This window comes from Pelobates fuscus, chromosome 2 (assembly GCF_036172605.1).
Source record: "Pelobates fuscus isolate aPelFus1 chromosome 2, aPelFus1.pri, whole genome shotgun sequence".
Lineage (NCBI taxonomy): Eukaryota > Metazoa > Chordata > Amphibia > Anura > Pelobatidae > Pelobates > Pelobates fuscus.
The window spans coordinates 223,318,285-223,343,668 of NC_086318.1; the positions used below are offsets into that span (position 1 = coordinate 223,318,285).

Below are 25,384 nucleotides of genomic sequence, written 5' to 3' on the forward strand. Positions count from 1 at the left end.
AGTACAGTACACACATCTCTCCATAGAGCACATACTATAAGCTAGCCGGTATCCCAGCTTTGGCACTGTCACACTACACACACTGGGGTTGCCCTCATCCAGATGGACATGCTCAAGGTTAAAGAGAGCATTTACCCAGAACCCCCGCGGCCCTGCCAATAGGAGCTGCTGTGGTGTAAATAGAAACATATAAAGCGGCTGGTCGGCCTCTGATGAAAGAGTCACGGTATAACGCGTATCACAGGCCACACCCACCGCGCGCGGCTATTACAGTGTATACGGTGCGGTCACGGCAGGCGTATCCCGTGCTATAATACGGTGCGAGCAGTGAGTGCGCTCTCGGCTGAGTCCGTCACAGTGAGTGGGGGTTATTGCTCTGAGGGCGCATTGTCTGCCTTCTCCGCGGCACTTAGCTCGCAGACAGCTCGGTAAGTGTACCTATACCGCCCGCAGCCCGGGCCTCATCGTGTAACACGGGCCGTGCCGGCTGCCGTATCCCCGGGGGGAGCGGGAAGGGCCAGGCGCGTGGCCCGGGCTGTGGGTATAAACAATGCATTGAGCGGAGTGCCCGGCCGGCCGCCGTGGGGGATGGGAGTGTAACCCTTTGTTTGCCGGAGAGCTGGCCGGCTGGCGAGGAGAGGGTTAGGAGGGGGAGGGGCTATGTTTGTATTAGCACGCTATTGGCGGCCCCTCCCTTTTCCTCATGTTGGTGGGCGGGGCGAGTAGAACCATAGCGAAGTGGACGTTATAACCCGCTCATTCTCTTTTCTTTCCTTCCGTCAGTGGGCCGAGAGCTCCGTCCTTGTTTGTTCCGCCATTTTGGAGGAACCGCAACGCAGCAAGGAGAAAGGCGATCCCTATTACCCGCCAGCTGACTGTTCACCCGCTCCCTTCTCTCATTAGCCATCTGTGCTGCCCGGTCCAGGCCGTCCCGGAGAAGCAGCCATGAGTTCCCCAGTGAACGTGAAGAAGCTGAAGGTGTCCGAGCTCAAGGAGGAGCTGAAGAAGCGCAGATTGAGCGACAAGGGGCTGAAGGCCGAGCTCATGGAGCGGCTGCAGACCGCCCTGGATGAGGAGCCCGAGGCCGGCGGCCCGGTGGTGGTCGGAGAGACCGAAACCAACGAAGGGGCCGACCCGGAGCAAGGCGGCGGCGAGGAAGAAGAGGAGGAGGAAGAGGAGAGCATGGAGGTCGGCGGGGAGAACGGGGGAGGAGGCGGCGGCGGCGAGGCCACAGAAGCCGCCGAGGAGGACGAGGACGAGGCGGAGGCGGCGGTAGCCGCGGAGGATGAGAATGGAGACGATCAGGGCTTCCAGGAGGGCGAGGAGGAGGACGAGGAAGACGAGGAGGATGAGGGGATCCCTGTGGGGCTGGAGGAGGAGGAGGACGAGGAGGAAGGCGGCGATGAGAATGGCCAGGAGAAGCAGGAGGGGGAGGCCGTACCCAGCGGGCCCAGGCCCCTCATGGCCATCAAGTGCGAGGAGGCCGGCGGCTCCGGGAGAGGCGGTAAGTGCAGGGGGTGTAATGGGTTCCGGCAGCCCCGGGTCTGGGAGGAAGGCTGTGTGCATGGCGGGCCTGGCTGGCTGCTCACCGGGTACCGGCTGGGCACACTATAACCCGGGGGTAGGCAACCTTCGGCACTGCGGCTGCCGTTGACTACAACTCCCTTGATGCTTTGCTAACGTTGTGGCTATAGGAGCATTATGGGAGATGTAGTCTACAACAGCTGGCGTGTCGAATTCAGCCTCCCCTTGCCATAGTCTAATAGCCGCGCTCCGGCTCCATGCTAGGCTGGTTGGAGCGCCCCTGGCGGTGGCAGCCGAGCACTGCCCGCTTTGCTTATTGTTTCACTCTGGAGAGCAGCGACATGCTGAGTGTGCCTCCATCTTGTGTCTTCTCACTGCAGCGAGGGCTTTGTAGGCAGCCCATATCTCCTATAGCACAGCTGGGCTGCTCTAACATGGCTCTGGGAAACCTTACGCCCTGGCCATGCACTAACTAATTCAACTGGCTTTCTGCATTTTCATACATTGAGAGGATTGTGCAGATTCAATTGTTGATGTAAATTGAGTGCCGAGTAGATTAGATATAAAGCAGTAATTGCTTCGCCGATTACATTTTTAGTAATTGCATTTGAAAGTCATATAATCAGTAACTTGTCATGCATGGGAACCACATTTGCAGCCATCTGGTTTGGTCAGTACCATTTAAATTGCTTAAATGAACGATTAATATACTTTGAATGTGTACTTTCCTCTATATCCTTGTATTCGATTCACATCTCTGGGACTTTGTTTTCCCTGTAGATCTTTAAATTAGTGTTTAAATATGGAGCAAATGTTCCATGGTGCTGCATTTTCCTGCAAATGGTAGATCTTAAAATGCCTGACACTTTCTCATATACGTTTTAACAAATGTGTAAGTGTAATCTAATTTTAAACCATCTTTACTGTTTTGGTTCTGTGTAGCTATGAAGACTGTTTTAGTAATCATGACTGACTTGAGGGAAGAAAATTGAGTTGCATATTCAGAGTTAGATTCCAGGGCTATAACTGGCTTTGAGAGGTTTGCCAGGGTGGATGAATTGCTGTAATTGCAGTGTGTAAAATGTCATTGCTTTTGGCACTTTATCCATGTATTCCCCTTATCTTTAAATCTTGCCAATTTAGTTTTTTTATTTTCTCCCACAAGAGGTGAACATGTAGAAAGACTTTGCAATATCAAAAACCATATTCATAGTTAATAAGTTTCAGAACTGCTTTAAATATCTTTATTTTCATCCTTTAAAAAACAGCAGGTTCCGTGTGACTTTTGAAATTTTTATTAACAATTTTTTTTTAATTAATTTAGAAGGCAAGGACCAGAAAGACAAGAAAAGAGGTGTGAAAAGGCCACGTGAAGATCATGGTCGTGGCTATTTTGAGTACATTGAAGAAAATAAATATAGCAGGTGTGTTATTAATTAAAAAAAATATTTATTTTTCTCTCAATCTTTGCATTGAATCTGATATTATAAACTTCATGTTCCTTCCTTTTTTCATAGGGCCAAATCACCCCAACCACCAGTTGATGAAGAGGATGAAAAGTTTGATGATAGCTCGGTGCTTCTTGACACTTGTAAGTAACACTTTTCAAGTTGCACACTTTATCAATTTGAAATACCCTAGGGCAGTGGTTTTCAACTTGGTCCTACAGTACATCCTTAATTGTTTGGGGGTACATGAGGACTGGGTTGGGACTAGGGCATTTAACATGAATAGAAGGTCTATGTCCCAAAACGTTTGTTTTGTATGTCCTTCATTAAAACCTAGCACTGGGGTACATCTTACTTTCTTGACTTGAGCCTGTTCTATTTTGCATTATCCTATATGAAGCACTGCACATGCTGACTCCTGTCACCACAAGCACTTCATATCACCAAAGTGGTCCTATAGTCACCTGAACAACTTTAGCTTAATGAAGCAGTTTTGGTGTATAGAACATGCCCCTGCAGCCTCACTGCTCAATCCTCTGCCATTTAGGCGTTAAATCCCTTTGTTTATGAACCCTAGTCACACCTCCCTGCATGTGACTTGTACAGCCTTCCATAAACACTTCCTGTAAAGAGAGCTCTATTTAGGCTTTCTTTATTGCAAGTTCTGTTTAATTAAGATTTTCTTATCCCCTGCTATGTTAATAGCTTGCTAGACCCTGCAAGAGCCTCCTGTATGTGATTTAAAGTTCAATTTAGAGATTGAGATACAATTATTTAAGGTAAATTACATCTGTTTGAAAGTGAAACCAGTTTTTTTTTCATGCAGGCTCTGTCAATCATAGCCAGGGGAGGTGTGGCTAGGGCTGCACAAACAGAAACAAAGTGATATAACTCCTAAATGACAGTGAATTGAGCAGTGAAATTGCAGGGTAAAGATCAATACACTAAAACTGCTTTATTTAGCTAAAGTAATTTAGGTGACTATAGTGTTCCTTTAAACAAAAATAGACTAAATATAAAAAAAGTACTTTGAAAAGTATGTAATTAGCGTTTATAACCTTGGTCACCATTGTTGGGTATGCCTGTCAGCTACAAGGTTTTTAGCTTTCCTCTTACCTGTATCTTGCCCACCAACTAGTCTGCCTACGTGCATGTTCACAACTAAAGGATGCCAAGAGTCTGGAAAGCAATAATGGATGCTCTGCTTACGGAAAATAAGTGTAATGTATGGCATGCCTAAAATATTTTAATATAATTTAAAGAAGCAGAAGATTTTTTCCAATATCTCTGTAGTATGCAGTACCAAATGGGTGCATGGCATCTTGTGAGACAATTTGCAGGTAGGAAATGAGAAAAGCAGGTAGGAAATGAGAAAAGCAGGACGGTTTCATTGCCTCCCCTAATCCTTGGACAACCACCTGCTATGAATGTGTACTCACAGCAAAGGGATGCATGTATCGACTTGCACAGTGCGAACATCTTTAGCTAACCAGACTATCTATATCTCAAACTGATTTGAACTACTTGGTACTCAGTTCATGGTTGTGGTCTAGTAGACTGAGCTGTTATGCCTGTACAAATGTGAATTTAAACATTTGGATTGTTTTGCTCTTAATACTCTTAGAGGCATCTTTAACAAACTATGGCATTCTATAGGTGTTATACCATAATTTCGCTCTCTCCCCCATGTAAGTAGTCCGTTTGCTTATGGTGTAACTTCTTACCTGGGGTCCACTCTTTGCCTTTCCCTCAGCAATGGAGAATGAGAAGCACCTGCTAGATCTCATTAGATCCTTACCTTGTAAAGGTTTTTGTGAGCAGAAATATTAATAATTTTTTTTTCTTTCTTGCTTTCTCTCCCCGTCTTCCACATGTAGATAACTGTGATCTTCACTTTAAAATTTCTCGTGACCGGTTAAGTGCTTCCTCTCTGACAATGGAAAGTTTTGCTTTTCTTTGGGCTGGAGGAAGAGCTACATATGGTGTTTCGAAAGGCAAAGTTTGTTTTGAGATGAAGGTACGGTTTTCATTTTAAAATTGCATTTTGTTTCAAAGTCTTCTTGTAGGGTTTTCCCCTTTTCATATTTACTCTTTCCATTTCTACTCCTGTCCAGGTTACAGAGAAGATTCCAGTAAAACATTTGTACACTAAAGACATTGATACCCATGAAGTACGTGTTGGATGGTCTTTCAGCTCTTCTGGATTCATGTTGGGTATGTAACGCATTAGAAATTTCATGTATTTGTAGATCTTCATAAGATTCATAAGTTAAGAAGAAAAATGCTTTGTATGCAGATTGATTATTCCTGGCTTAAATTGCATACTTTGTTTGCAGTGTATATTCTTGCATGAGTGATTTAACAGCAGTTGCTGCATGAGCTTATATCTACAGTTCGTAGCTCTGGTACAGAGTTAAAATGGATTAATTTCCCATTAGTTGTGTAACTGATAAGGCAGCAATTTGGTGTGCCAAGTATTTTGCAATTGGTCCTGCAAGCAAAAAAAGCATAATAGCCATTGACTCTTTTTGACAACCATAATTTGGGGGGGCATGTTTTTTATATTTCATTTATTACACTGTATTTCTCTTGTAGGTGAAGAAGAAAAATCCTATGGATACTCAATGAAACCTGCAAAATTCATAAATGGTGTCTCTGAAGAATATGGAGAGAAGTATGATGAGAATGATGTTATCACTTGCTTTGCTGTAAGTTTAATAAAGTTAATTTTGTTTGCTCCCTTCCCTTAACTCAAGGATGGAGGCAATTCTCCACATTCTGAAACAAAACCATAAATGAAATTATAAATATTTTTGCTTATAAATTTTAAATATCCAGTGCCATTAATGAAAAAGAACTGAAAATACTGATCAGTCCTGATTGTTAAATGTCTAATATGTATGTTTCGGATTTATTACTGTTATGTGTAAAGCGCCAACATATTCCGCAGAGCTGTACAATTAGGGGAGCACTTCCAATATACACAGAGGGCCATGCATGTAAGCTGAGATCTAGCAACTAAAACTTTTATACAAAGTACTTGGCTGGATAGCTTGTGCGCTCCCAATCTATGGGATATAATGGGGAATTTGAAAGTGATGGCTGAAAAGTTCAGAGTTGCAGCTTTTGGTAAAATATATATAAAGGGTATGAGATTCTCAAACAGCTGGAGGGAGCATGCTATAGGGTGGGTGGATAGAAGATCTGCAGCATTTGCAAGATTGAAGATGTACCTTAATGCCGATTAGTTGGCACGTAATGACTCATTCCAGCATCGTTAAGGGGTTAAAGATCCCTTTTGTGTGGGAAGAAAAATGCCAGATGTGTTCACAAATGGGTAAACCTATTTGCCAAACAATTTACATACTTGATATAAACTTGTTGACCAACTTATGTTATAGTAACCTGAGGGACCCACCCCAAGTGTTTTAACAAAGGGCAATCTAATACACCCCCATCCCGCTATAAAGGGTTAGACTATTTTTGATTTTAGAATTGATCAGTCTGTATGCGCAGCATTTCTGCTTGAAATATTGCACAGAAATGTTGGCACTTTTGTACTGAGGGGTAGCTGTACACCATCTGGACTACCTTATATCAGTTTGGTGCAAAAAAAGTCAGTATTTTCCACTCCTGGGATCACTGCGTGCACATGTACTTCTCAATGAACTGAAAGAAAGCTATAGATCCTGGGGTCCTCCTGTAAATAAAATGTTCTTTCCTCTTTTGCAGAATTTTGAGGGTGATGATGTTGAGCTTTCCTATGCAAAAAATGGACAAGATCTAGGTGTTGCATTCAAGGTTGGCAAAGATGTTCTTACCGATGAGAGTCTTTTCCCACATGTTCTATGCCACAACTGTGCTGTAGAGTTCAACTTTGGTCAACTGGCAGAACCTTTCTACCCCATTCCTGAAGAATATACCTTCATTCAAAATGTCCCACTAGATGATCGTGTGAGGGGCTCAGTTGGACCCGAGCAGAAGAAGGACTGCGAAGTAAGTGTACTTTGTGGTAGTGTAATCCATTAAATTTATCTTTTTACTACCTGCAATTTAAGATATTCTAACAGGAATGTGCAATATTAAAGCTGACTTCGATGTAAAAACCCAAGGGCAGAGTACAGAATATTTGATGGTCCTAACCTCAACATCTGAGTATTTAGGGGTGATAATTTCTGATTACTTAAAGGTAGGCAGACAATGTAATAGAGCAGCAGGGAATGCTAGCAGAATTCTTGGTTGTATAGGGAGAGTTATTAGCAGTAGAAAGAGGGAAGTGCTCATGCCATTGTACAGAACACTGGTGAGACCTCACTTGGAGTATTGTACGCAGTACTGGAGACCCAATCTCTTAAAAGATATTGATACTTTAGAGAGTTCAGAGAAGGGCAACTAAACTGGTTCATGGGTTGCAGGATAAAACTTACAAGGAAAGGTTATGTATAGCTTGGAGCATAGATGAGACAGGGGGGATATGATAGAAACCTTTAAATATAGGAATCAACACCATAAAGGAGACTATATTTAAAAGAAGGAAAACCAACCAAAACAAGAGGACATAGTCTTACAATAGAGGGGCTAAGGTTTAAAAACATCAGGAAGTATTAATTTTACTGATAGGGTAGTGGATGCATGTAATATCCTTCCAGCTGAAGTGGTAGAGATGAACACAGTAAAGGAGTTTAAGCATGCATGGGATAGGCATAAGGCTATCCTAACTATAAGATAAGGCCAGGGACTAATAAACATATTTAGAAAATTGGGCAGACTAGATGGGCCGAATGGTTCTTACCTGCCTTCACATTCTATGTTTCTTTGTATCTGCAGGTTATTATGATGATTGGTTTACCGGGAGCCGGAAAGACTTCATGGGTTACTAAGCACATTGAAGAGAATCCTGGGAAATACAATGTCCTCGGAACAAACACAATTATGGATAAAATGATGGTGAGTTTTTTTTTTTTATATATTATATTATATAACCCATTTGTTTGCAAAACCTTTTTCTTAACTTGCAATGCAACTGCCCATGTCTGTTTTTGATGCAGGTGGGAAATAAGAAGCAGACTGATGCTGGCAAAATGACAACGTTTCTGCAAAGGGCCCCACAATGCCTTAGCAAGTTTATTGAGATTGCTGCACGTAAAAAGAGAAACTTCATTCTGGATCAAGTAAGAACTGGAAATAAATCTGACAGCCAATTGACTTTGATATAGATTGCTTGTGCTGGTGTTTTTATATATTCCTAAATTTTTAATTGTTTACTTTCTTTAGACAAATGTTTCTGTCGCAGCCCAGAGGAGGAAAATGTGCCTATTTGCGGGATTTCAGCGTAAAGCTGTTGTAGTTTGTCCTTCTGATGAGATCTATAAAGAGAGGACACAGAAAAAGGCAGAAGTGGAGGGAAAGGACCTCCCTGAACATGCAGTCCTCAAGATGAAAGGCAAGTGCTTTGACAAATGGTAACTGTTTAGGGATTAAGTATTGGGTTCTTTGCCTATTAGACTTCACTGCACATACGGACCAATACATCTCTAATCCCTTTGTACAAGGTGGCCCATAAGTCCCTACCAATCCAGCACACCGATGCACTGGATACATAAGATATATGGATTGGTAGGGACTTAAAACAAATGTAACTGTCAATTTTTTTTAATGTTTTATATCCCCATTTTATCTGAGAGTTTAGAGGATACTTTTAGCCTGTCTATTCAGTGTTCATATGTATTTCTTTTTGTATATCCTCCGGAAACTCGGGCCATAAACTCGTGTCCTCTATACTTGATATTTCCTTCACATGCAGCTCATTTTATTTTTCTGACCTACTCTTCTGTATCCCTGCTGTATTGCAAAGAGGACATCCTGGGTTTTCCATGTATAGGCTGGGAACTTTTCCTTCATCAAAAATGGATGGCATATTGAAAGACCATTTTTTCATTAGGTTCCCAGGAGGATATGTTTCATAGAGCGTGTTTGTTTTTCCTGTGTTCCATAAAGACCATATTTTATTTCTATGTAATCTCAACTTTTTAAATCACCTTCTCATGGGCCTCAATGTAAGCACCTTCTGCTTGCTTGAAGCGTTACAATTGTGTTTTTGGTTTCTAATTTGTATCCTAAGGGTTATCCTCTACTTTAAAGTGTGTTTTTGTTTTTTTTTACCCATTAGCTTCTCTTTAGTATACTTTACTATTTATATAGTGCTTTAATGGTGGACAGGTATTTAAATATGATGCCATAACATGTTCTAGGGGTGTCTTCCAGTCGTGCTTGCAAACGACCTCTAAAATATCCATTCAACACTCCTGCATGCATTCATGTTTTTGATTCTACAGTTATTGCAAAGACTGAGTTCCTATCCCATGATATAGTGGCTTTATATATAAATTTAGTCATTATACAATGTATACACTTCACTTATTACCTTCGGCAGTTAATTAACTTTTGTTTTCCCACACTTTCCCTTGTAGGTAACTTCACCCTGCCAGAAGCCAGTGAGTGCTTTGATGAGATTATATATGTAGAGCTACCTAAGGAAGAAGCTGATAAACTTCTAGAGCAGTACAAAGAGGAAAGCAAGAAGTCTCTTCCCCCAGAGAAGAAACAAAACACTGGTGTGAAGAAGATTAACAAAAATAAAAACCAGAAGACTCGAGGTGGCCCACCCCATGGGCATGGCCACGGACATAGAGGGCGTGGAAGTGGAGGATACAATATGCGTGGAGGGAATTTCAGAGGTGGAGGTATGTCTTTGAATAGTGTATGGGTAGTCATTTTATGTGGACTTTGAAGCAGTTTTTTGCTTCATACAAAATTATTCCGGTCTGTGCGAAGGCAAATTTAAAAAAAAAAAAAAATCTAAATGTCTTGTAATTGCTGCAGCTATCACCTATTCCCCCCCACACACAACTGTGCCTAAAACATTAATACTGCAAAAACAAAATGTGGTTGAGGTGATGGGGCTGTATATGATCCTTTTTTTTATTTTCATATCAATGGTGCACAAGTCAGTCTTTTCTTGCTTGTCTCCCTGCATAGCAGGAAAGAACGGATAAAATCAAACTAAAATGTTGCTTTCTAACAAATCTAACCTTTGATTTACTTGACTAGCTCAGGAAGTCAAGAATCATTTTTTTTTTCCCGATTATGTAAATTAGTATTTTGAAAAATGACGATTCCTCTATTTGTTTAGCTCCAGTAAATCGTGGCGGATACAACAGAAGAGGCAACATGCCACAGAGAGGTGGTGGAGGTGGCGGTGCTATTGGCTACCCATATCCCCGCGCTCCAGTTTATCCTAACAGAGGAGGTTATGGTAGCCGTGGTAATTTCAGCCGCGGTGGTGGAGGTGGGATGCCAAGCCGTGGAAACTATAATCAGGTAACGTGTTTTTGAATAAAAAAAAAAACTTAACGCTATCTCAAGACTTGGTGAGTTTTTGCAACTTAACAAGCAACGGTGAACAAGAATTTTTAAAAAGTCAGTTTTTCTTGTTCTCCCCCTTTGTTTGTATTCCTTTCACGATAGTGTTTCAAAGTATTGAGGTCATCAGGGGCCCTTGGATCGCAGTAAAGTTGGGGTTTTTGTTTTGGTTTAGTTTCTCCCACACTATGCCAATCTTGCTGGTTCTGCTTCTGTAGCCAAGGTCACTAAACCATAGCCAATAAAATGTATTACCATAGGAAAACATTGGGAGACTATTGTGCATGCGTTGAACAACTCCATGCCACTCATAGAGATGCATTAAATCATACTAGGCAGCAATGTAAACGCTGCATTAGTTTCTCTCCTTGAAAGGCCCTTATATTTAAAGGCCCGAAGAGACATGCTTTAGACAACCACTGCATTAAGCTGTAGTGGTTCTGGTGTCTATAATATCCCCCTAATGCATCAAGGCTTCTAAAGTTGTCGGGTTTTTGTTTTTTGGAGACTGCTTAATTGTCACAGCTTTTTTTGAGATCACTTTTATGGGTGCACAATTTGTAGTAGTAAATTCTGGTCTATACTCTTTATATGGATAGAACGTGGTTTCATTCATTTCAAACGTGTACATAAATTTTGTATGGGTGCTTATTGCTTTAATTATTCCATAGAACTTCAGAGGAAGAGGAAACAACCGTGGCTACAAAAACCACTCTCAGGGCTACAACCAGTGGCAACAGCAGGGTGTAAGTATTTAATTCTGTAACTGGACAACACTGCTTATTGGGTTTTTCACTTGATATACTAAACATCCAACACCTTGACACACTTGCCTCTAGCTTTGGCTTTTTTTTCCCCCCCTCTGAATAATCCATTGTCATTTACATTTTGATCAACTTTTAATACTAGATTTCTTGGTATCTAGTCTAAATCAGGCTCCTAGTTACACTTGTGAGATGAGCCTGTATCTTATGTTGCACATAATCTAAACAATTCTTATTGGCGAATAAGCTTAAAAGCTTGTTAACGTGTTAATATTTACCCCTTTTTCTAATTGCAGCAATACTGGGGTCAAAAGCCATGGAGCCAGCAGTACCACCAAGGATATTATTGAATACCCAAATAAAAATGAACTGATACATATTTCTCTTCAAAACCTTCACAAGAAGTCGACTGTTTTTTCTTTAGGCTAACATTTTAAAAAACATTCCACAAGAGGAAGTGCCTGCGGGTTCTTTTTGGGTTTCATTTATTTTATTTTTTTTTCTTCCTTTTAGTTAAGCTTAAGGGTTTGCATTCATTTTTTTTTTTTTTCCACTTCATACATTTTTAATTGCAGTTTTAAAGTGATTCTAAAGAACCTCAGCATTGTGCACGATAAGAGAATGTGTCAGTATTTAAGGGTTCTACATTTTTATCTGTAATGTGATATATTTTTTTTTATTATTTTTACTATAACAGAAGTAAAGATGTTGCTTTGTACCTGGTGTCTGTTTATTAAGGAATATGCTCCCGAAGTTGAGGCATTTCTAGATGGGATTTGTGAAATTGTTTAAATCTTGGCATCCAGATTATGTAACTACTTAGTGGCTCTTGGTGACTTTTTATTTTAATTTTTTTTTTTTTTTTTTTTTTAATGGAACTGTAATTATGCACCATCTTTTCTATAGATAGTAGTGGGAAATGTCCTGGGTGCAGAATAAGTGGGAGTAAATTCAAAGCAAAATAGTGAGGGTGAAGTAGCTCTTAAATGTATTGCTTTATCTGTGGAAACCGCAGAGACTTTAACTTGTGAAGGATCAACACCATTTTCTCCATTTGTTATGCATTTTGACTCTGCAAGTATAGGCTTGACTGCCTGTTTCTTATTAAATTAAAACTTGTTGTAAATCTAGTTGTCCTATGGGATCTATATGAAGTTAGCAGTGTGTCTTTTTGTATCTCCACTTCCTCCTACCCTTTTTAATTTACCTAGTGTGCTTGTAGTTGCACCATCTCTGTAAACTAATGAAATTGTGAGTTACATTTAGTATCTTGGAATCATCATGTCAGTTCTTTAATTTGTTTAATGCCAGCTTGCCTCTAAAGAGGCAAGCAGATAACATACGTAGTCCTTTATTTGCAATAAATAAAAGTGAATTGCATACTCTTGTTTGGGATTGTCACATAAAAAGCAAATCCCCAACCCCCTACATCTGCCATGACTGCATTTTGCTTATACTTGACTACAATAAAGAAATCACAGGTATGTGCTGATGTCCAAAAAAGCTCTCTCCACTATAAACTAGTGGATTGGGATTCTGTCCACTTTCAGCCGCTTGGCCTTGGTCCGTATGCACATCTCTAAAGGCCTTGACATGGCAGTCCTCCAGATAAGCACCAACTGCTTTATTATGATTCTGCTGCCCTGTGACCTGTGCAAAGCAGTTCAGCGGTGTCAGAACCCTGCGATGTGAAGCATGGCATAAAGTTACACGGAGGGGATTTCACCCATGTCCCAGCTGAACGATACAAAATGCTTTGGAGCAACTGACGTTCTGTGGCATATTGCCCTTAAGGTAAAGTTTGACAAGCTGAAAACACTGCCTCCTGTCTCTTAACTATGGATGGGGGAGTGTCTTTAAACTGACTTTGTACTTAAAGTACATGCTTCACTACTCTTTAACTAACTTATGGTAAGTTGCATATCACTATTGATTCCTCTTTTAAAGAGGGATGACACCCCGTCTAATAGCCTGAAATAAAGAAATCATTGAACTTCCATTGGTTCCTTTTTTTATTTTTAACTTTAACATTTCTTGAAATATTGTGCATATTAATAAACGAACGATATTCCCCATAATGAATGATTGTGGAAAATCCTTTCGTGCTCTGTACTTAATGGGATAGATAAAAGGAAAACCAGTAGTGTCTGCTTTACAAAAATGAAGTGGTACGATTTTTGGCTTCTATACGGTGTGCTTAAGAGTCAGGTTTTATTTCTAGGTGAATGGTTGTTTTTTTTTTTTTGTGTGTATTATAAGAAAGATTGGGGGGGAGGGGCATAGACTGGGAGGTGGGAATAAACAAACTAACTTTAATTGCTATAGCATAACTGGTTTTCTAAATGCTGGCTTATATTGGTAAACTACACGTAAAAATGCATTTTGCATTGTTGGCCTAGGCTTTAATTTACCAGGGGGGAAAATGGGCTTTCTTAGCATGAACATTTTTATAAATCGTTCTATTACTTTAATCTCTAAACTATGCAGCAGAATTATGAATGGCCTTAACCTTATTACCTCTTATCTGACTCTTGTTTTCCAGATTGGGTATGCTTTTGTCTAGGTTTGTCTTAATTGGCATTAATTACTTTTTGGTGGTCTTCTTGTGAACTTAGTTTTACACTTTTCCTCTGTTAAAGGGGTGATTTTGTGACTTGGTTTAGATGGTTTTTGAGTAGGCACCACTTAAAATCTGTTCTGGGATACTGTTGGGACAATGTGCATCCAAGCTTTGTTACTTTCTCATTCACTTTAAATATGGTAGAGGATGAACCAGCTGACCACAACAATTCTTCTCTTCCTCCTTCTCCCCCCCCCCCCCCCCTTATTATACATGCCAACTACCACATGGCGTGTTTAAGGTAGCTGGTAAAATTGGCTGGCTAGCTACAATGCCATGGGGCATTTTGGCGTTGGTCCAAAACGATTCAGCATATTTATGACGAAGCCAAACCAGCATTTTTATATATATATAATGTGTATATATATATTTTTTTTTTGCATATAAGTGAATTTGTGTTTTTTTGTTTTTCAGACTTCCTATTGTATGACTGACTTATTTGTTAAATGTAAGTAATGTTTTATTCTTTCTAGATTCTCCTTTATCAAAGACCAGAGTAACTTTGGCAGACATGAACTTAAGGTTTGTTCATTCATGGCACTATTGTAGTTCTGTTTTGATGGGGAACAGTCAACGACCAACTGGTGGTCTGTGTGGAACAGAACCCAAAATGGCTTTCAGAGTTGACCTCCTGTAGTCCCCATCACCAACATGTAAAATGCTAATTGGTCTACCTTGCCTGACTCTTGCAGGGTTATGAACAAACTTAAGAATGGAAAGTGAATTTGAATTTTAAGATCAAAATGGACTAACTGGAAACATTCTCTTAAGTCAACAATGTCTTTTTACTTTCGGTTTCTCTTGCCTTATATTTAAAAATTCACTTAGAATTCTCATTTTAGAATGTTTAACTTTTTTTTTTATCTAGCAGACAAGCTTTAGCTTGTAAATGTTGCTTTTTGATTAAATAACCCAACAAACTCTTCGCATTAAGCTTTTGCCCTGCTTGACACACTACATGTTTGTCTAGTTAGAAACAAATCCTGACCACTGTACAAATGTCTTTGACAGCTTGTAGAACTGTAATTTCTCTGGAAACACAATTCAATAAACTTGGGAAAATTATAAAGTAATTAGTATAACAGCAATTTAATAAGTAGAGGCGCAGAAAACAAAGGGAAATGGAACCGTTCTTTCTTTATTATATGCTATTCTCTATGCTGTCATACACACAAGGCAGATCTTGGTTGTAAGATAGGTGTGGATCTATATACCGGTACTTTTTTTTTTTTTTTTAAATCGCAAATACATATTGGAATACTCAAACCTAATGTGACAGTTCACCTCTTTAGCAGGCTTTCTTAAGGGGTACTTTGTATAGAGCAGCAACATACAAAATTAACATTTACAATTTCCCTATGTAGCAACTGGTATGAGCAAGTTAAAGTGCTGTTATAGGGGCTATTATTTAGAATCACTATCAGTCAATTTATTTATGTGAAAATGTTTTCCAAAGTGAGTTGCACTTATGATCCACCATTTTGTATTAAACTTAAGGGTTTGCTGAATTATCCCCTTAACTGTTTTATAATCGATTAAATAATTATGAAATCTAGTTTGGTAAAATAAAAATACCAGGATATACTTAAACTGACAACCAATTGTGCCTTTTCTGTTTACTTTGATATAATCAGAGTACTGTACAGCTAAAGCTATGTAAGTAGATACTATGTTAATTAAAATTTGTTTAATAGTATAAACCATTATAGTGAGTACAGCTGGTTAAATTTTCACCAACTTTTGTTTTTCAGTATTCTGACTCAATGTCTAAAACAATTCATTGGTAAGTAAGCAATTGATGTAGGTAAGTATAACTAAAATTCTTGACGTTGACTAAAGATAAACTTGGACATGTTCTCCTGCATTAATGACTAGAAAATGCAGCCCCTGCATAGTAAGGGTGTTGGTGAATTACTGTAAATCTGATGTTTGGCTTCTATTTGTCAAATGTTGAGTGAGGTTCAAGGATTCATTACGAAGAGCACATTTATATAAAATTTCACTACTCTCCTGCTTATGTAAACCTTTAGAGGTTTGCATATTAATAGTCACTGCACTAAGGAACTGTGGGGTTTAAAAAGCCACAAACTGGGGGTAGGGAGAAATTGTTTTGATAGGCACGCACTACCAATCACTAATATATCTGCAGTTTTTATACTTGTGCTAGTTACTGCATTTAAATAACCCTGCTTTCAGTTCATTTTTTGGGGGGAGGGGGGGATTTACAATTTAGCTTTGGGTTTTTCGAATGAAGTCCTGTCTAATCTTCTGAGAGATGCCTATTGTGGAAACAGTTATGTGCTACATCCTTTAATATTGTGGTAGAGGTGTATATATTTTACTTGGTGTAGGGGCTTACAGAGCAGTGTATTGTTGCTGTTACAAACTTGAAGGGACACTAGTCACCAGAACTACAGCTTATTTCATTTTTTTTCTAGTGAGTAGAAAATTACCTTCAGGCTTTTTGCTGTAAGCTGTCTTTTCAGAGAGAATGCAGTGTTTACATTACAGCCTAGTGATCACTTCACTGGCCACTCCTTAGATGGCTGTTAGAGATCCTTCCTGGGTCATGGCTGCCTAAAATGCATGCAGACACTGAACTTTCCTCGGATTCATTGATTAAATTCATCCGAGGAGATGCTGATTGGCCAAGGCTGTGTTTTAATTGTGCTGGCTCTGCCCCTGATCTGCCTCTTTGTTAGTCTCAGCCAGTCCTATGGAGAAGAATTGTGATTGGTTTAGGCTAACACTTCTGATGTCAGCAGACAGCTTGTTTTTGTGAGTAAAACAGCATGCAGATCTGCAGCTACAGGCTTTGAATGCATCTCTGAGGAGATTCTGATTTGGCAAAGCATTGGCTGAGATCTCTGCATTTACATCAAGCGAAGTAAATTTTTTTTGGCATGATAAAGATCATGGTTTGTGACTGAAACGTCTGATCTGCTACATTAAATGGCTGTCAAACTTTAAGTGCCTGGACCCCTTTCTTTTGTTTAGACATTGATTTAAGATGTATACCTGCCCAGAGCAGCACACCTACGTTTTATACTGATTCAAGGAAATATCCTAATGAAAGTGCAGTACCCTCCATTTGGAATTTTGTATTTGAGAAAAGTGGAGCAAGTCATCAATGTATAAAGCTAAAGAGTGGATTACTTTTTATCTATAAGAAAATGGGACACTGGCACAAATGTGAAAGCAAATGAAAAAAAAAAAATATATATATATATATATATATGGGATTTGACTGTAGGTCTGAGGTCACTGCACTCTGCAGGGAAGACCTTAGATACTGTCCATTTGTAAACCTTGTCGTACCCGAGGTGCATGGGTTATGGTGTCTTGTTTGTGGTCTTTTTTTTGTGTGGTTGTGTGGTTTTTTTATTTATTTTTTTTATTTCCCTAAACATCCCATATCAAAGAATCAATTTGTGGTGACGGTTGTCCTTTTAATATCTAGATTCTAAACGTACAATCAGTAGCTCACACTACTACTGTAGTAGATGCAATGCAAATTGAATAAAAGAACAAAGAACCACACCACAATAACATTTCAAACCTAAAAATGTTTTGGCTAGAAAGCCACTAACCAATCTTTTGTAGGCATAGGCAGTGTAAGTTCACAGAAATTCTCCAATGTCTTAACCTGCAGCCCAATAAATTTTAATACATTCAGAAAGTAAATATAGATTGGCACTAGTGCCAACAACCTAGATGCAAAGCAGGATATTTACAGAAGGACAAGTAGGTGTATCTAATCTTGTATTACTGTATTTAACTATCAACCTCTGAGCACAGCTTCTACACAGCAGACTGGTACAAATAAGCTGTAATTTAAGACTGTCAGATTAATTTCAAAATGCCTAAACATCTGTAATTCATTTCCCAATTCACGGTTACAATGTCTTAAGTAATTAGAATAAATGCCATATACCTTGTGCCAAGTCGCCTTGTTCTAGCTGTTTGTACATAGGTGTACACTTGAATTATTCATCTGTATGATACTTTCTTGTCCTCTGTCCAATGGCCTCCCCTCGGGCTCCCCATGATGTATAGTCATTAGTGGCAATTTTTTTGTTATTGGACATGAATCATAGACTTACAAGAACTTTGCCAATATCCACCTAAATATGACTGAACAGATTTTTTTTTGATTTTTTTTTAAATGGAAATTCCATCAAATTACACAATTCGATTAAGAAAAAAAACAATACTTATACTAGCTAAAAATCCAAACTACTGATGCATTTTCTGAAGCTGAATAATAAAGCCAAATGGCTGGTTCAAAGAAATGGACAACTGCAGGCCTGTGTTTTAATTAGCAGATGGAGAACTGGTAAACGGACCGCATTACCAGCTTAAACTAGAGACCTCCTTCTATACAACCAATATACCCTTGTCCTCTCCCGTTAGTAACAGAGGAATGTCCACTGATTAAGCATACATAGATGGTTTACTGGATCTTCAGAGGCTAAAACCAGACTGGGCCTCACAAAATAGTGGGCTGCTGACCATTAAATTATTAATTAGACTGTTAAAGTAGTCTTGCCAAACGTCTGACCATCATTGAAATTGGTAGGAATAGATCTGCCTCTCATCTGTTGGGCAGTTGTTTTGTTTCCTATCAGCTACACTATGAACAGAGGAGCTAACATAGTCCGTGGAATATATTCTTAAGAGTAACAGCCGGCTGAGGAAAGACAAAAATGGATGTCTGAGTTTTATAAACCTTTAGCAGGTACTGCACGTTCACCTGGTGTTATCCATGCCCTAGCTACCAAATAACACTACACGCATTGCAAAATGCTAGCACTTATTAGTAACCGGTTATACATGTATACTAGAAGTCTGGGAATACAAGTGGGCCATCATTAATATAGCATAATGAAAAGAGAATCTTTTACTGTATAAAGTATTTTGACTAGTTAATGAAATTGGTGTTTGCTGGTTGTTACAAATGTGTTACGGACACTTTAAATTTTTTAGCTTGCATTGTAAATCATGCTTGAAGTATGGGGCATGGCACCAAACTCCCAATAAGTACAGTGTAATCATGTGCTTTTAGCTGTAGGCACTGCTCTTCTATATAAGACTAACTGAACAGTCCAATTTATAAACTTTTTGCTGAGTACCATGGAACTGAGTGAGCAAAGGCCTAGAAGTGGATTCCATGCAGATTTATTTTTCAACTATTACAGTATCTGTATTCTTGTTTTATACTTGGAAACCTAATAAAATCTGCATTAATCTTTCCTGACTTCTGTGTTTTTTGTTTTTTTTCCCCCAATACAGTTTTTAAGAGGAAAAATTATATATCTTTCACTATACAAAGCAAAATTGCAATGTTAACTAGCCAAGCTGTAACTGGAGATTGGTTGAATATCTTTCCAAATCTTTGTAAGCCTATATTTTGCATTTAAAGGACCACTATAGGCACCCAGACCACTTCAGCTCAATGAAGTGGTCTGGGTGCCAGGTCCCTCTAGTTTTAACCCTGCAGCTGAAAACAGTTTCAGAGAAACTGTTTCACTGAGTGTTAATCCAGGCTCTCACTGACAGCCACTAGAGGCTGCTTCTTCACTGAAAATCAGTGAGAAGATGCTGACGTCCATAGAGTAATGCTTTCCTATGGGCGTTTTTTAATGCGCGCGCCCCTCTGGTGCTCAGTTGAGTGAAATCCTAGCCACCACCTCTCCTGGCCATGATTACCACAGCCTCCCTACATACTTCATGAAAATCCTTAAGCCAAATGTTTTTTTCTTATTGTAATGAGTGTGCATGTGCACAGGGCAACATGGACAAACAAGTGATTTAACTCCTAAATGGCAGAGAATTGAGCTGTTAGATTGCAGAGACCTGATCTATACACTAAAACTGCTTCAGTAAACTAAAGTTTTGGTGACTACAGTATCCCCTTTAACCCATTACGGTGTGCTATGCAGTCCTAGCATTAATGGGCTTAAACGCCATATGGTGGGTATTTTTATTAAAATCCTTTAACCGCTTAATGGCAGATGTCTAAACTGCGATAAGTAATTTTATTAAAATGTTGTTTTTTTTTGTGGGTGGGAGTGTGAATAAATTGCTCCCTTAGCATTTAAAGTTTTTAGCATTAAATTAGTCCCCATTAGAACAGCACGTCTCTACTATGCAGAGGGGTATGCCATTCTAGCAGGCAGTGATGGTGTCACTGTCTCGCAGAGTGTCACTGCCTCTGACATTGAGCCTGTGAACAAGTTCCCAAGTGATGGTGCACCACCACCTACACTAACATTATAAGCCCAAGGACAGACGGACTGGGTGCCCCAAACCTGACTGCCCTAGAAATACCCCCATTCACTGCAACCCCTGGCATTACTGTTATGGTGGATGCGTGTGAGACAATAAAACACTTAGCTATTTGTCAGGCATATTTCAGCTAATCGTTAACCAAACCAATTTATTTGCCAATCAATATCTTACTGCAAATTCAGGGTCACTGATCTAGTAGAAATGCGCAAATTAAAAAAAAATAAAAATAATCACTATGTCAGGGAAAACAAACTCAATGCTTTCCTATGGACGTTCTGGATGTGAATTTCGCATCCTGAATCACAGATGCGGCTGTTAGGAAGACAGCCATTAGAGGTTGGCTTAACCCTGCTATGCAAACAAAAGTTTATCTGAAGGATTAAAACCTGAGGGAACTGGCACCCAGACCACTTCATTGAACTGAAGTGATCTGGGTGACTATTGTGTCCCTTTAAGGGCCCTAACTCTAGTCATGGTTATCGTAAAAAAAATCCATGTTTGGTGGAAGAGTCTGAAAGGACTCCAGTTATTACTGCGCCTCCAGTCCATCCCTACCAACCCTCTGCATAACAAACTGTTTCAAAGTCTACTATACAGAGCTGAACTATTCACGCTGTATGGGACTTTGGCAGTTTGCTTGATTTTTCTAGATTTCTGACCTGCTTCTCCTGACTACGCTTGGTAGCTGATTGTACTGACTTCTGGATTCCCCTGACCTACACCTAACAATTCAAAATACATTTGTAGTACTTGTTAAAATGTGACTTTACAAAGAAACTAATAACAGGGTAATACTCTGATTAGCACTGAAAGGGTTAATTAAAAATATATATATTTCACACAGTACCGCTGTGTAATATCAAACATATGTTGCTCTCGCGTTCAGATCAAAGTGTATATGGGGGTACTATATTCATGTCAATAAAAATCTGCAAAAATAGTACATGGGGGCAGCGTTTTATATTTCAGAGCTAGTTAAATCAAAATACTGAGTTTTTTTATTGCACTAATATCAGGAATATAAAATTTCCTGTGAAAAAAAAGCATAATTGCTACATGGGCACTGCATTAAAGTGGGTAGAACAAGCATCTCAAAATATGCCGTTTGGAATATCCTGGATTGCCTGCTTTTAAAAATGCTATGCCATCGGTGTAAATTTTTTAATTTTTCTTCTTGGCTGCTATACTCAGAAATGACATACGCTGAGAAAATCACTTTATCAAGCTGAAAAGGACATTGAATATATTTGGCCCTGTGAGTTACCAAAACAGAGTGAAATATTGGGGGTACTGTTTATATTTGTGAAACTTTGTGTAATCAAAATACGGAGGCTCTATTGCACAAACTCATATCAGGAATATGAAAAGTCCTGTGAAAATTGAGTTTGTGTGAGAGAAAGCACCAAAAAAAACTAACCGCTTTATGGACCTGGCATTTCTGATAAAGTGGTTAGACTAAACACCTCAAAACACTCCATTTCGAATAGTCTGGGTTGCCTACTTTGGAAAATGGCTGCCATACTCTCTCAAAAACAGGCCCAGAAAATCATTTTGCCAAACTTCCAACATTGAAATGGACATTAATACATTTATCCCTGTGACTCCCTTCCCCCGAAAAACGGTACATGGTGGTACTATGGCACTATGTCATTAAGGGCACACCCAGAATTGCAGTAGCTGAATGTAAATGCTCAGTTATGGTATTGAAAATAATTGTTTAAGCGCCATTTGCAGTGCTGACTTTGAGTGCTTCATATATGTAAGCAGTCAGTCTGGTCCACAAATTGTCTGACAAAGGGAAATCCTCAGATGTCAAATTACACCTGGGACTTTGTGGTACCAGAAACCATTTAACCCCGGTGCTGCTTTTGCTGCATGATCTATTTTGTCAGTGGCTGTTAAACCCCTGCATTGTATGGCTTAGATTTTCAGGCATTCTTTAAGGAAGTGTGTGTAAAATATAAAATTCAGCGCACTCGTATACTAAACTCATTTAGTAAACTGCAATTTCAAAGCTCACAAAATGTCTTTGATTTTTTTTTAAATAGGACATTAGTTATAATACATTGCATAAGCTTGCCACAAAACACATGTACCACATTCTTGGCAGGTCCTATCCTAACAACTGTATACCTGTTTTTATGGGATTAACCCAATTAATTGGGAAATCTTGGGGCTCTTTGCAGTGCAAGGTCAAATGGGGCCCTGAAATTCGGCACATGTGATGGGGTATAACGTGGGAAAAAAACAGAAATTATAGTACTCTAGGGACTCCTTTTTGGAAAAATGTAAGCAAAACCTAGCTTTTATTTAGCTTAAAAACAAAATGGCAACATTTCAAAAAACTTTTATGAGGAAAAAGTGTAGACCGTGTGTGTGTATACACACACTTTTTTTTTTATAAAAGAAAACAAAGTACTCATCACCTTCATGAATTTAGTGAACGCTGTGATTCGATGCGACCAACTTGAGGCTGCAGGCATGTTCACACAACGGATTGCATACACACGAAATGAACATACATACGTGAAAGAATTAAAAACAATTGGCATTGTATTAGTCAAAGAAGTAATGAAAAACAGAGAATGACAAAGTATTTAACCCCTTAAGTACACAACCAATTTTTTTATTTTTTGCTGTTTGTGTTCAACCGCAATTTGCATCTCTCTCATTTGTTGCATCGACACATATATAATGTTAGAGGACAAAAAGGGCCCTAATTCGATATCACATATACATACGGTATCGCACAAAAATGAGTACATCCCTCACATTTTTTGTAAATATATTATATCTTTTCGTGTGAATGAAGAAATGACACTCTGCTCTCCCCAGCCAGCCCATGAAAGCTGCAGACATTGAATTGTGTCGGCTGCCAGGGCGCCCCTGTTGCCATGGTGCCCTGTGCGACCGCACAGCTCGCACACCCCTAAGGCCGTCCCTGGTTACAGTACATGTTTGCATTCATGGTTTCCTCAATGAACTTTAGCTCCCCAGTGCCAGCAGCACTCATGCAGGCCCAGACCATGACACTCCCACCACCATGCTTGACTGTAGGCAAGTTACCCTTGTCTTTGTACTCCTCACCTGGTTGCTGCCACACATTTTGACACCATCTGAACCAAATAAGTTTATCTTGGTCATATTGGACCACAGGACATTGGTCCAGTAATCAATGTCCCTTTGTCTTCAGCAAACTGCGGGCTTTCTTGTGCATCATATTTAGAAGAGGCTTCCTTCTGGGATGACAGCCATGTAGACCAATTTGATGCAGTTTGCGGCATATGGTCTGAGCACTGACAGGCTGACCCTCCCACCCCTTCAACCTCTGCAGCAATGTTGGCAGCACTCATATGTCTATTTCTCAAAAACAACCTCTGGATATGACGCCTGTTCTGAGTGGAACCTGTCCTGTGAAAGCACTGTATGGTCTTGCCCACCGTGCTGCAGCTCATTACATTATATACCCTGCAACTATCTCTAGGTAGGTGGTACGTGTCAAAGTAACATCCACATGAATGCCAGGACCCAAGATTTTCCAAGAGAGCATTGCATACAGCTTCCAATTGCTTCTGCTTTCATCCTGCTGCCATCTCTTCCCCAGGTAAACGACCCAGTCATCCACCTGATCTTAAAGAAAACATGAGTCATCAGAACAGACAACTTTTTTCCCTCAGTGCTTCCATAGTCCAGTTATAATTCTTATGTCACCACTGAAGATGCTTTCAGCAGTGGACAGGGGTCATCATGGGCATCTGAGTGGTCTGCAGCTACACTGCTGTATATGCAGCAAATGTGTTCTGAAACCTTTCTATCCGTTCTGATTTTTTTTTTAGCAATTTGTGCTACAATTTGAGGCAGCAGCAGACTTGAATACAAGTAAGATTTAACTATATTTAGGGAGGCAATGTGGGGGCAGTTGGTGGTTTTACCACTATAGGGTCAGGAATACACATTTGTGTTCCTGACCCTAAAATGTTCCTTAAACCCTTCGTGATGAATGACGGACCTGGTCCGTCATGGCAGGGAAACCGTTAATGCCGAATGACGGACCAGGTCCGTCATGCGGTAAAGTTAACCCCAGATTGCCGCAATCTCTGTATTAGAGGCAGACCGGGAGCACCCGATCGCGCTGCCCCTGCAACAGTGATTGCTCTGACAGGCTGTCAGAGCAAGCACATGTGCTGCAGGGACTCACGATTTGCTTCCCTGCTCTTCCACGGTCTGTGTGAAGTGCAGGGAGACAGATCAGCAGTGATCTTCTCCCTGTTAAAAAAATAAATAAATAATAACGTTATAGTAAAATCCCACCCCCCTTCCCCTGCTTTAATAAAATGAACTGCTTACCTGCCAATTGATCACTGGCTGCAGTGATCAATTGGCAGGGTATACATTTTACTGTGATCTAATTTATTATTATTTTTTTAACCCCTGAGGGTCAACTTTTATTTTTTGTAACCCTCAGGGGTTAAATTTATTTTATTAATTTAAATATATTAAAATTATAAATTTAGCTAGTTGGGGTGGGTGGGAGTTAGTGGGGAATTTGGTGTTAGGCTAGCTAGGGGCTAATGTAAAACTGTTTTAATAAAGTCTTAAAAGTTAAAAAAAATGTTTTTAAAAAGTTAAAAAAATCCCACCCCAATGTACCCAGTCCTAATAAAAATTAACCCCTTCCCTGCCATTTAATCACTATATACAGTGATCGAAATACAGATCACAGTATTATAGTGTGATCCGATTTTTTTTTTTTTTAACCCACAGGGGTTAAATTTATTTAATTAATGTATTTAAATATATTAAAATGATATAATTTGCTAGCTGGGGTGGGTGGGAGTTTTAAAAAGTAAAAAAAGTTTAAAAAAGTAAATGAAATACATTTAAAAATGCTCATTACCACTACACCTGGAACAAACTAGAGAAAAAAATGATCCCAACCTAAGGTTCAAAATATGCCTTTTGACGTAAACCAGGGTGTATTCTTTATTAAATAGTATGTGTTTGTGGAGAAGTTTCAATAACCAACCAGCTAAACTACTCTAAAATGGAACATGGAAACAGCGTAAAACTTCTAAGAAAAAAACCCGAATGACTGCGTCTCAAATGTGCCCCTTCAACATCCACATATACCTAGCAAAGGTACATATGTGGGTATTGTTGTACTCAGACGACATAGCTTTATACAGTCATAGCACACATAAGGTATTGCTGTACTCAGACGACATAGTATTATACAGTCATAGCACACATAAGGTTTGCAAAATATACTGTGCAAACTCACCTTGCGTGTCAAAAGGCAGAAAAAAATGCTTAAT

The 25,384-nt window shown here is 39.6% G+C and overlaps 1 protein-coding gene across 1 annotated transcript; it reads left to right on the plus strand.

The window, feature by feature from the left end:
- The first annotated feature begins 285 nt into the window (after positions 1-285).
- HNRNPU (heterogeneous nuclear ribonucleoprotein U) lies at positions 286-12,540 on the plus strand. The gene is made up of 15 exons (XM_063443209.1): positions 286-428; positions 784-1,504; positions 2,849-2,948; positions 3,042-3,115; positions 4,850-4,989; positions 5,087-5,186; positions 5,568-5,680; positions 6,705-6,968; positions 7,800-7,919; positions 8,021-8,143; positions 8,247-8,415; positions 9,443-9,715; positions 10,165-10,352; positions 11,066-11,140; positions 11,455-12,540. The coding sequence occupies exons 2-15, from the start codon at positions 946-948 to the stop codon at positions 11,506-11,508; spliced, it is 2,352 nt and encodes a 783-aa protein (XP_063299279.1). The 5' UTR covers positions 286-428; positions 784-945; the 3' UTR covers positions 11,509-12,540.
- The last annotated feature ends 12,844 nt before the right edge of the window (positions 12,541-25,384 follow it).

Excerpts from the sequence above, each read along its gene's own strand:
- HNRNPU (XM_063443209.1), top strand. The coding sequence starts at position 946 with ATGAGTTCCCCAGTGAACGTGAAGAAGCTGAAGGTGTCCGAGCTCAAG. Across the intron at positions 5,681-6,704 it reads ATGTTATCACTTGCTTTGCT|AATTTTGAGGGTGATGATGT; the intron begins GTAAGTTTAATA and ends CCTCTTTTGCAG. Across the intron at positions 10,353-11,065 it reads GCCGTGGAAACTATAATCAG|AACTTCAGAGGAAGAGGAAA; the intron begins GTAACGTGTTTT and ends ATTATTCCATAG.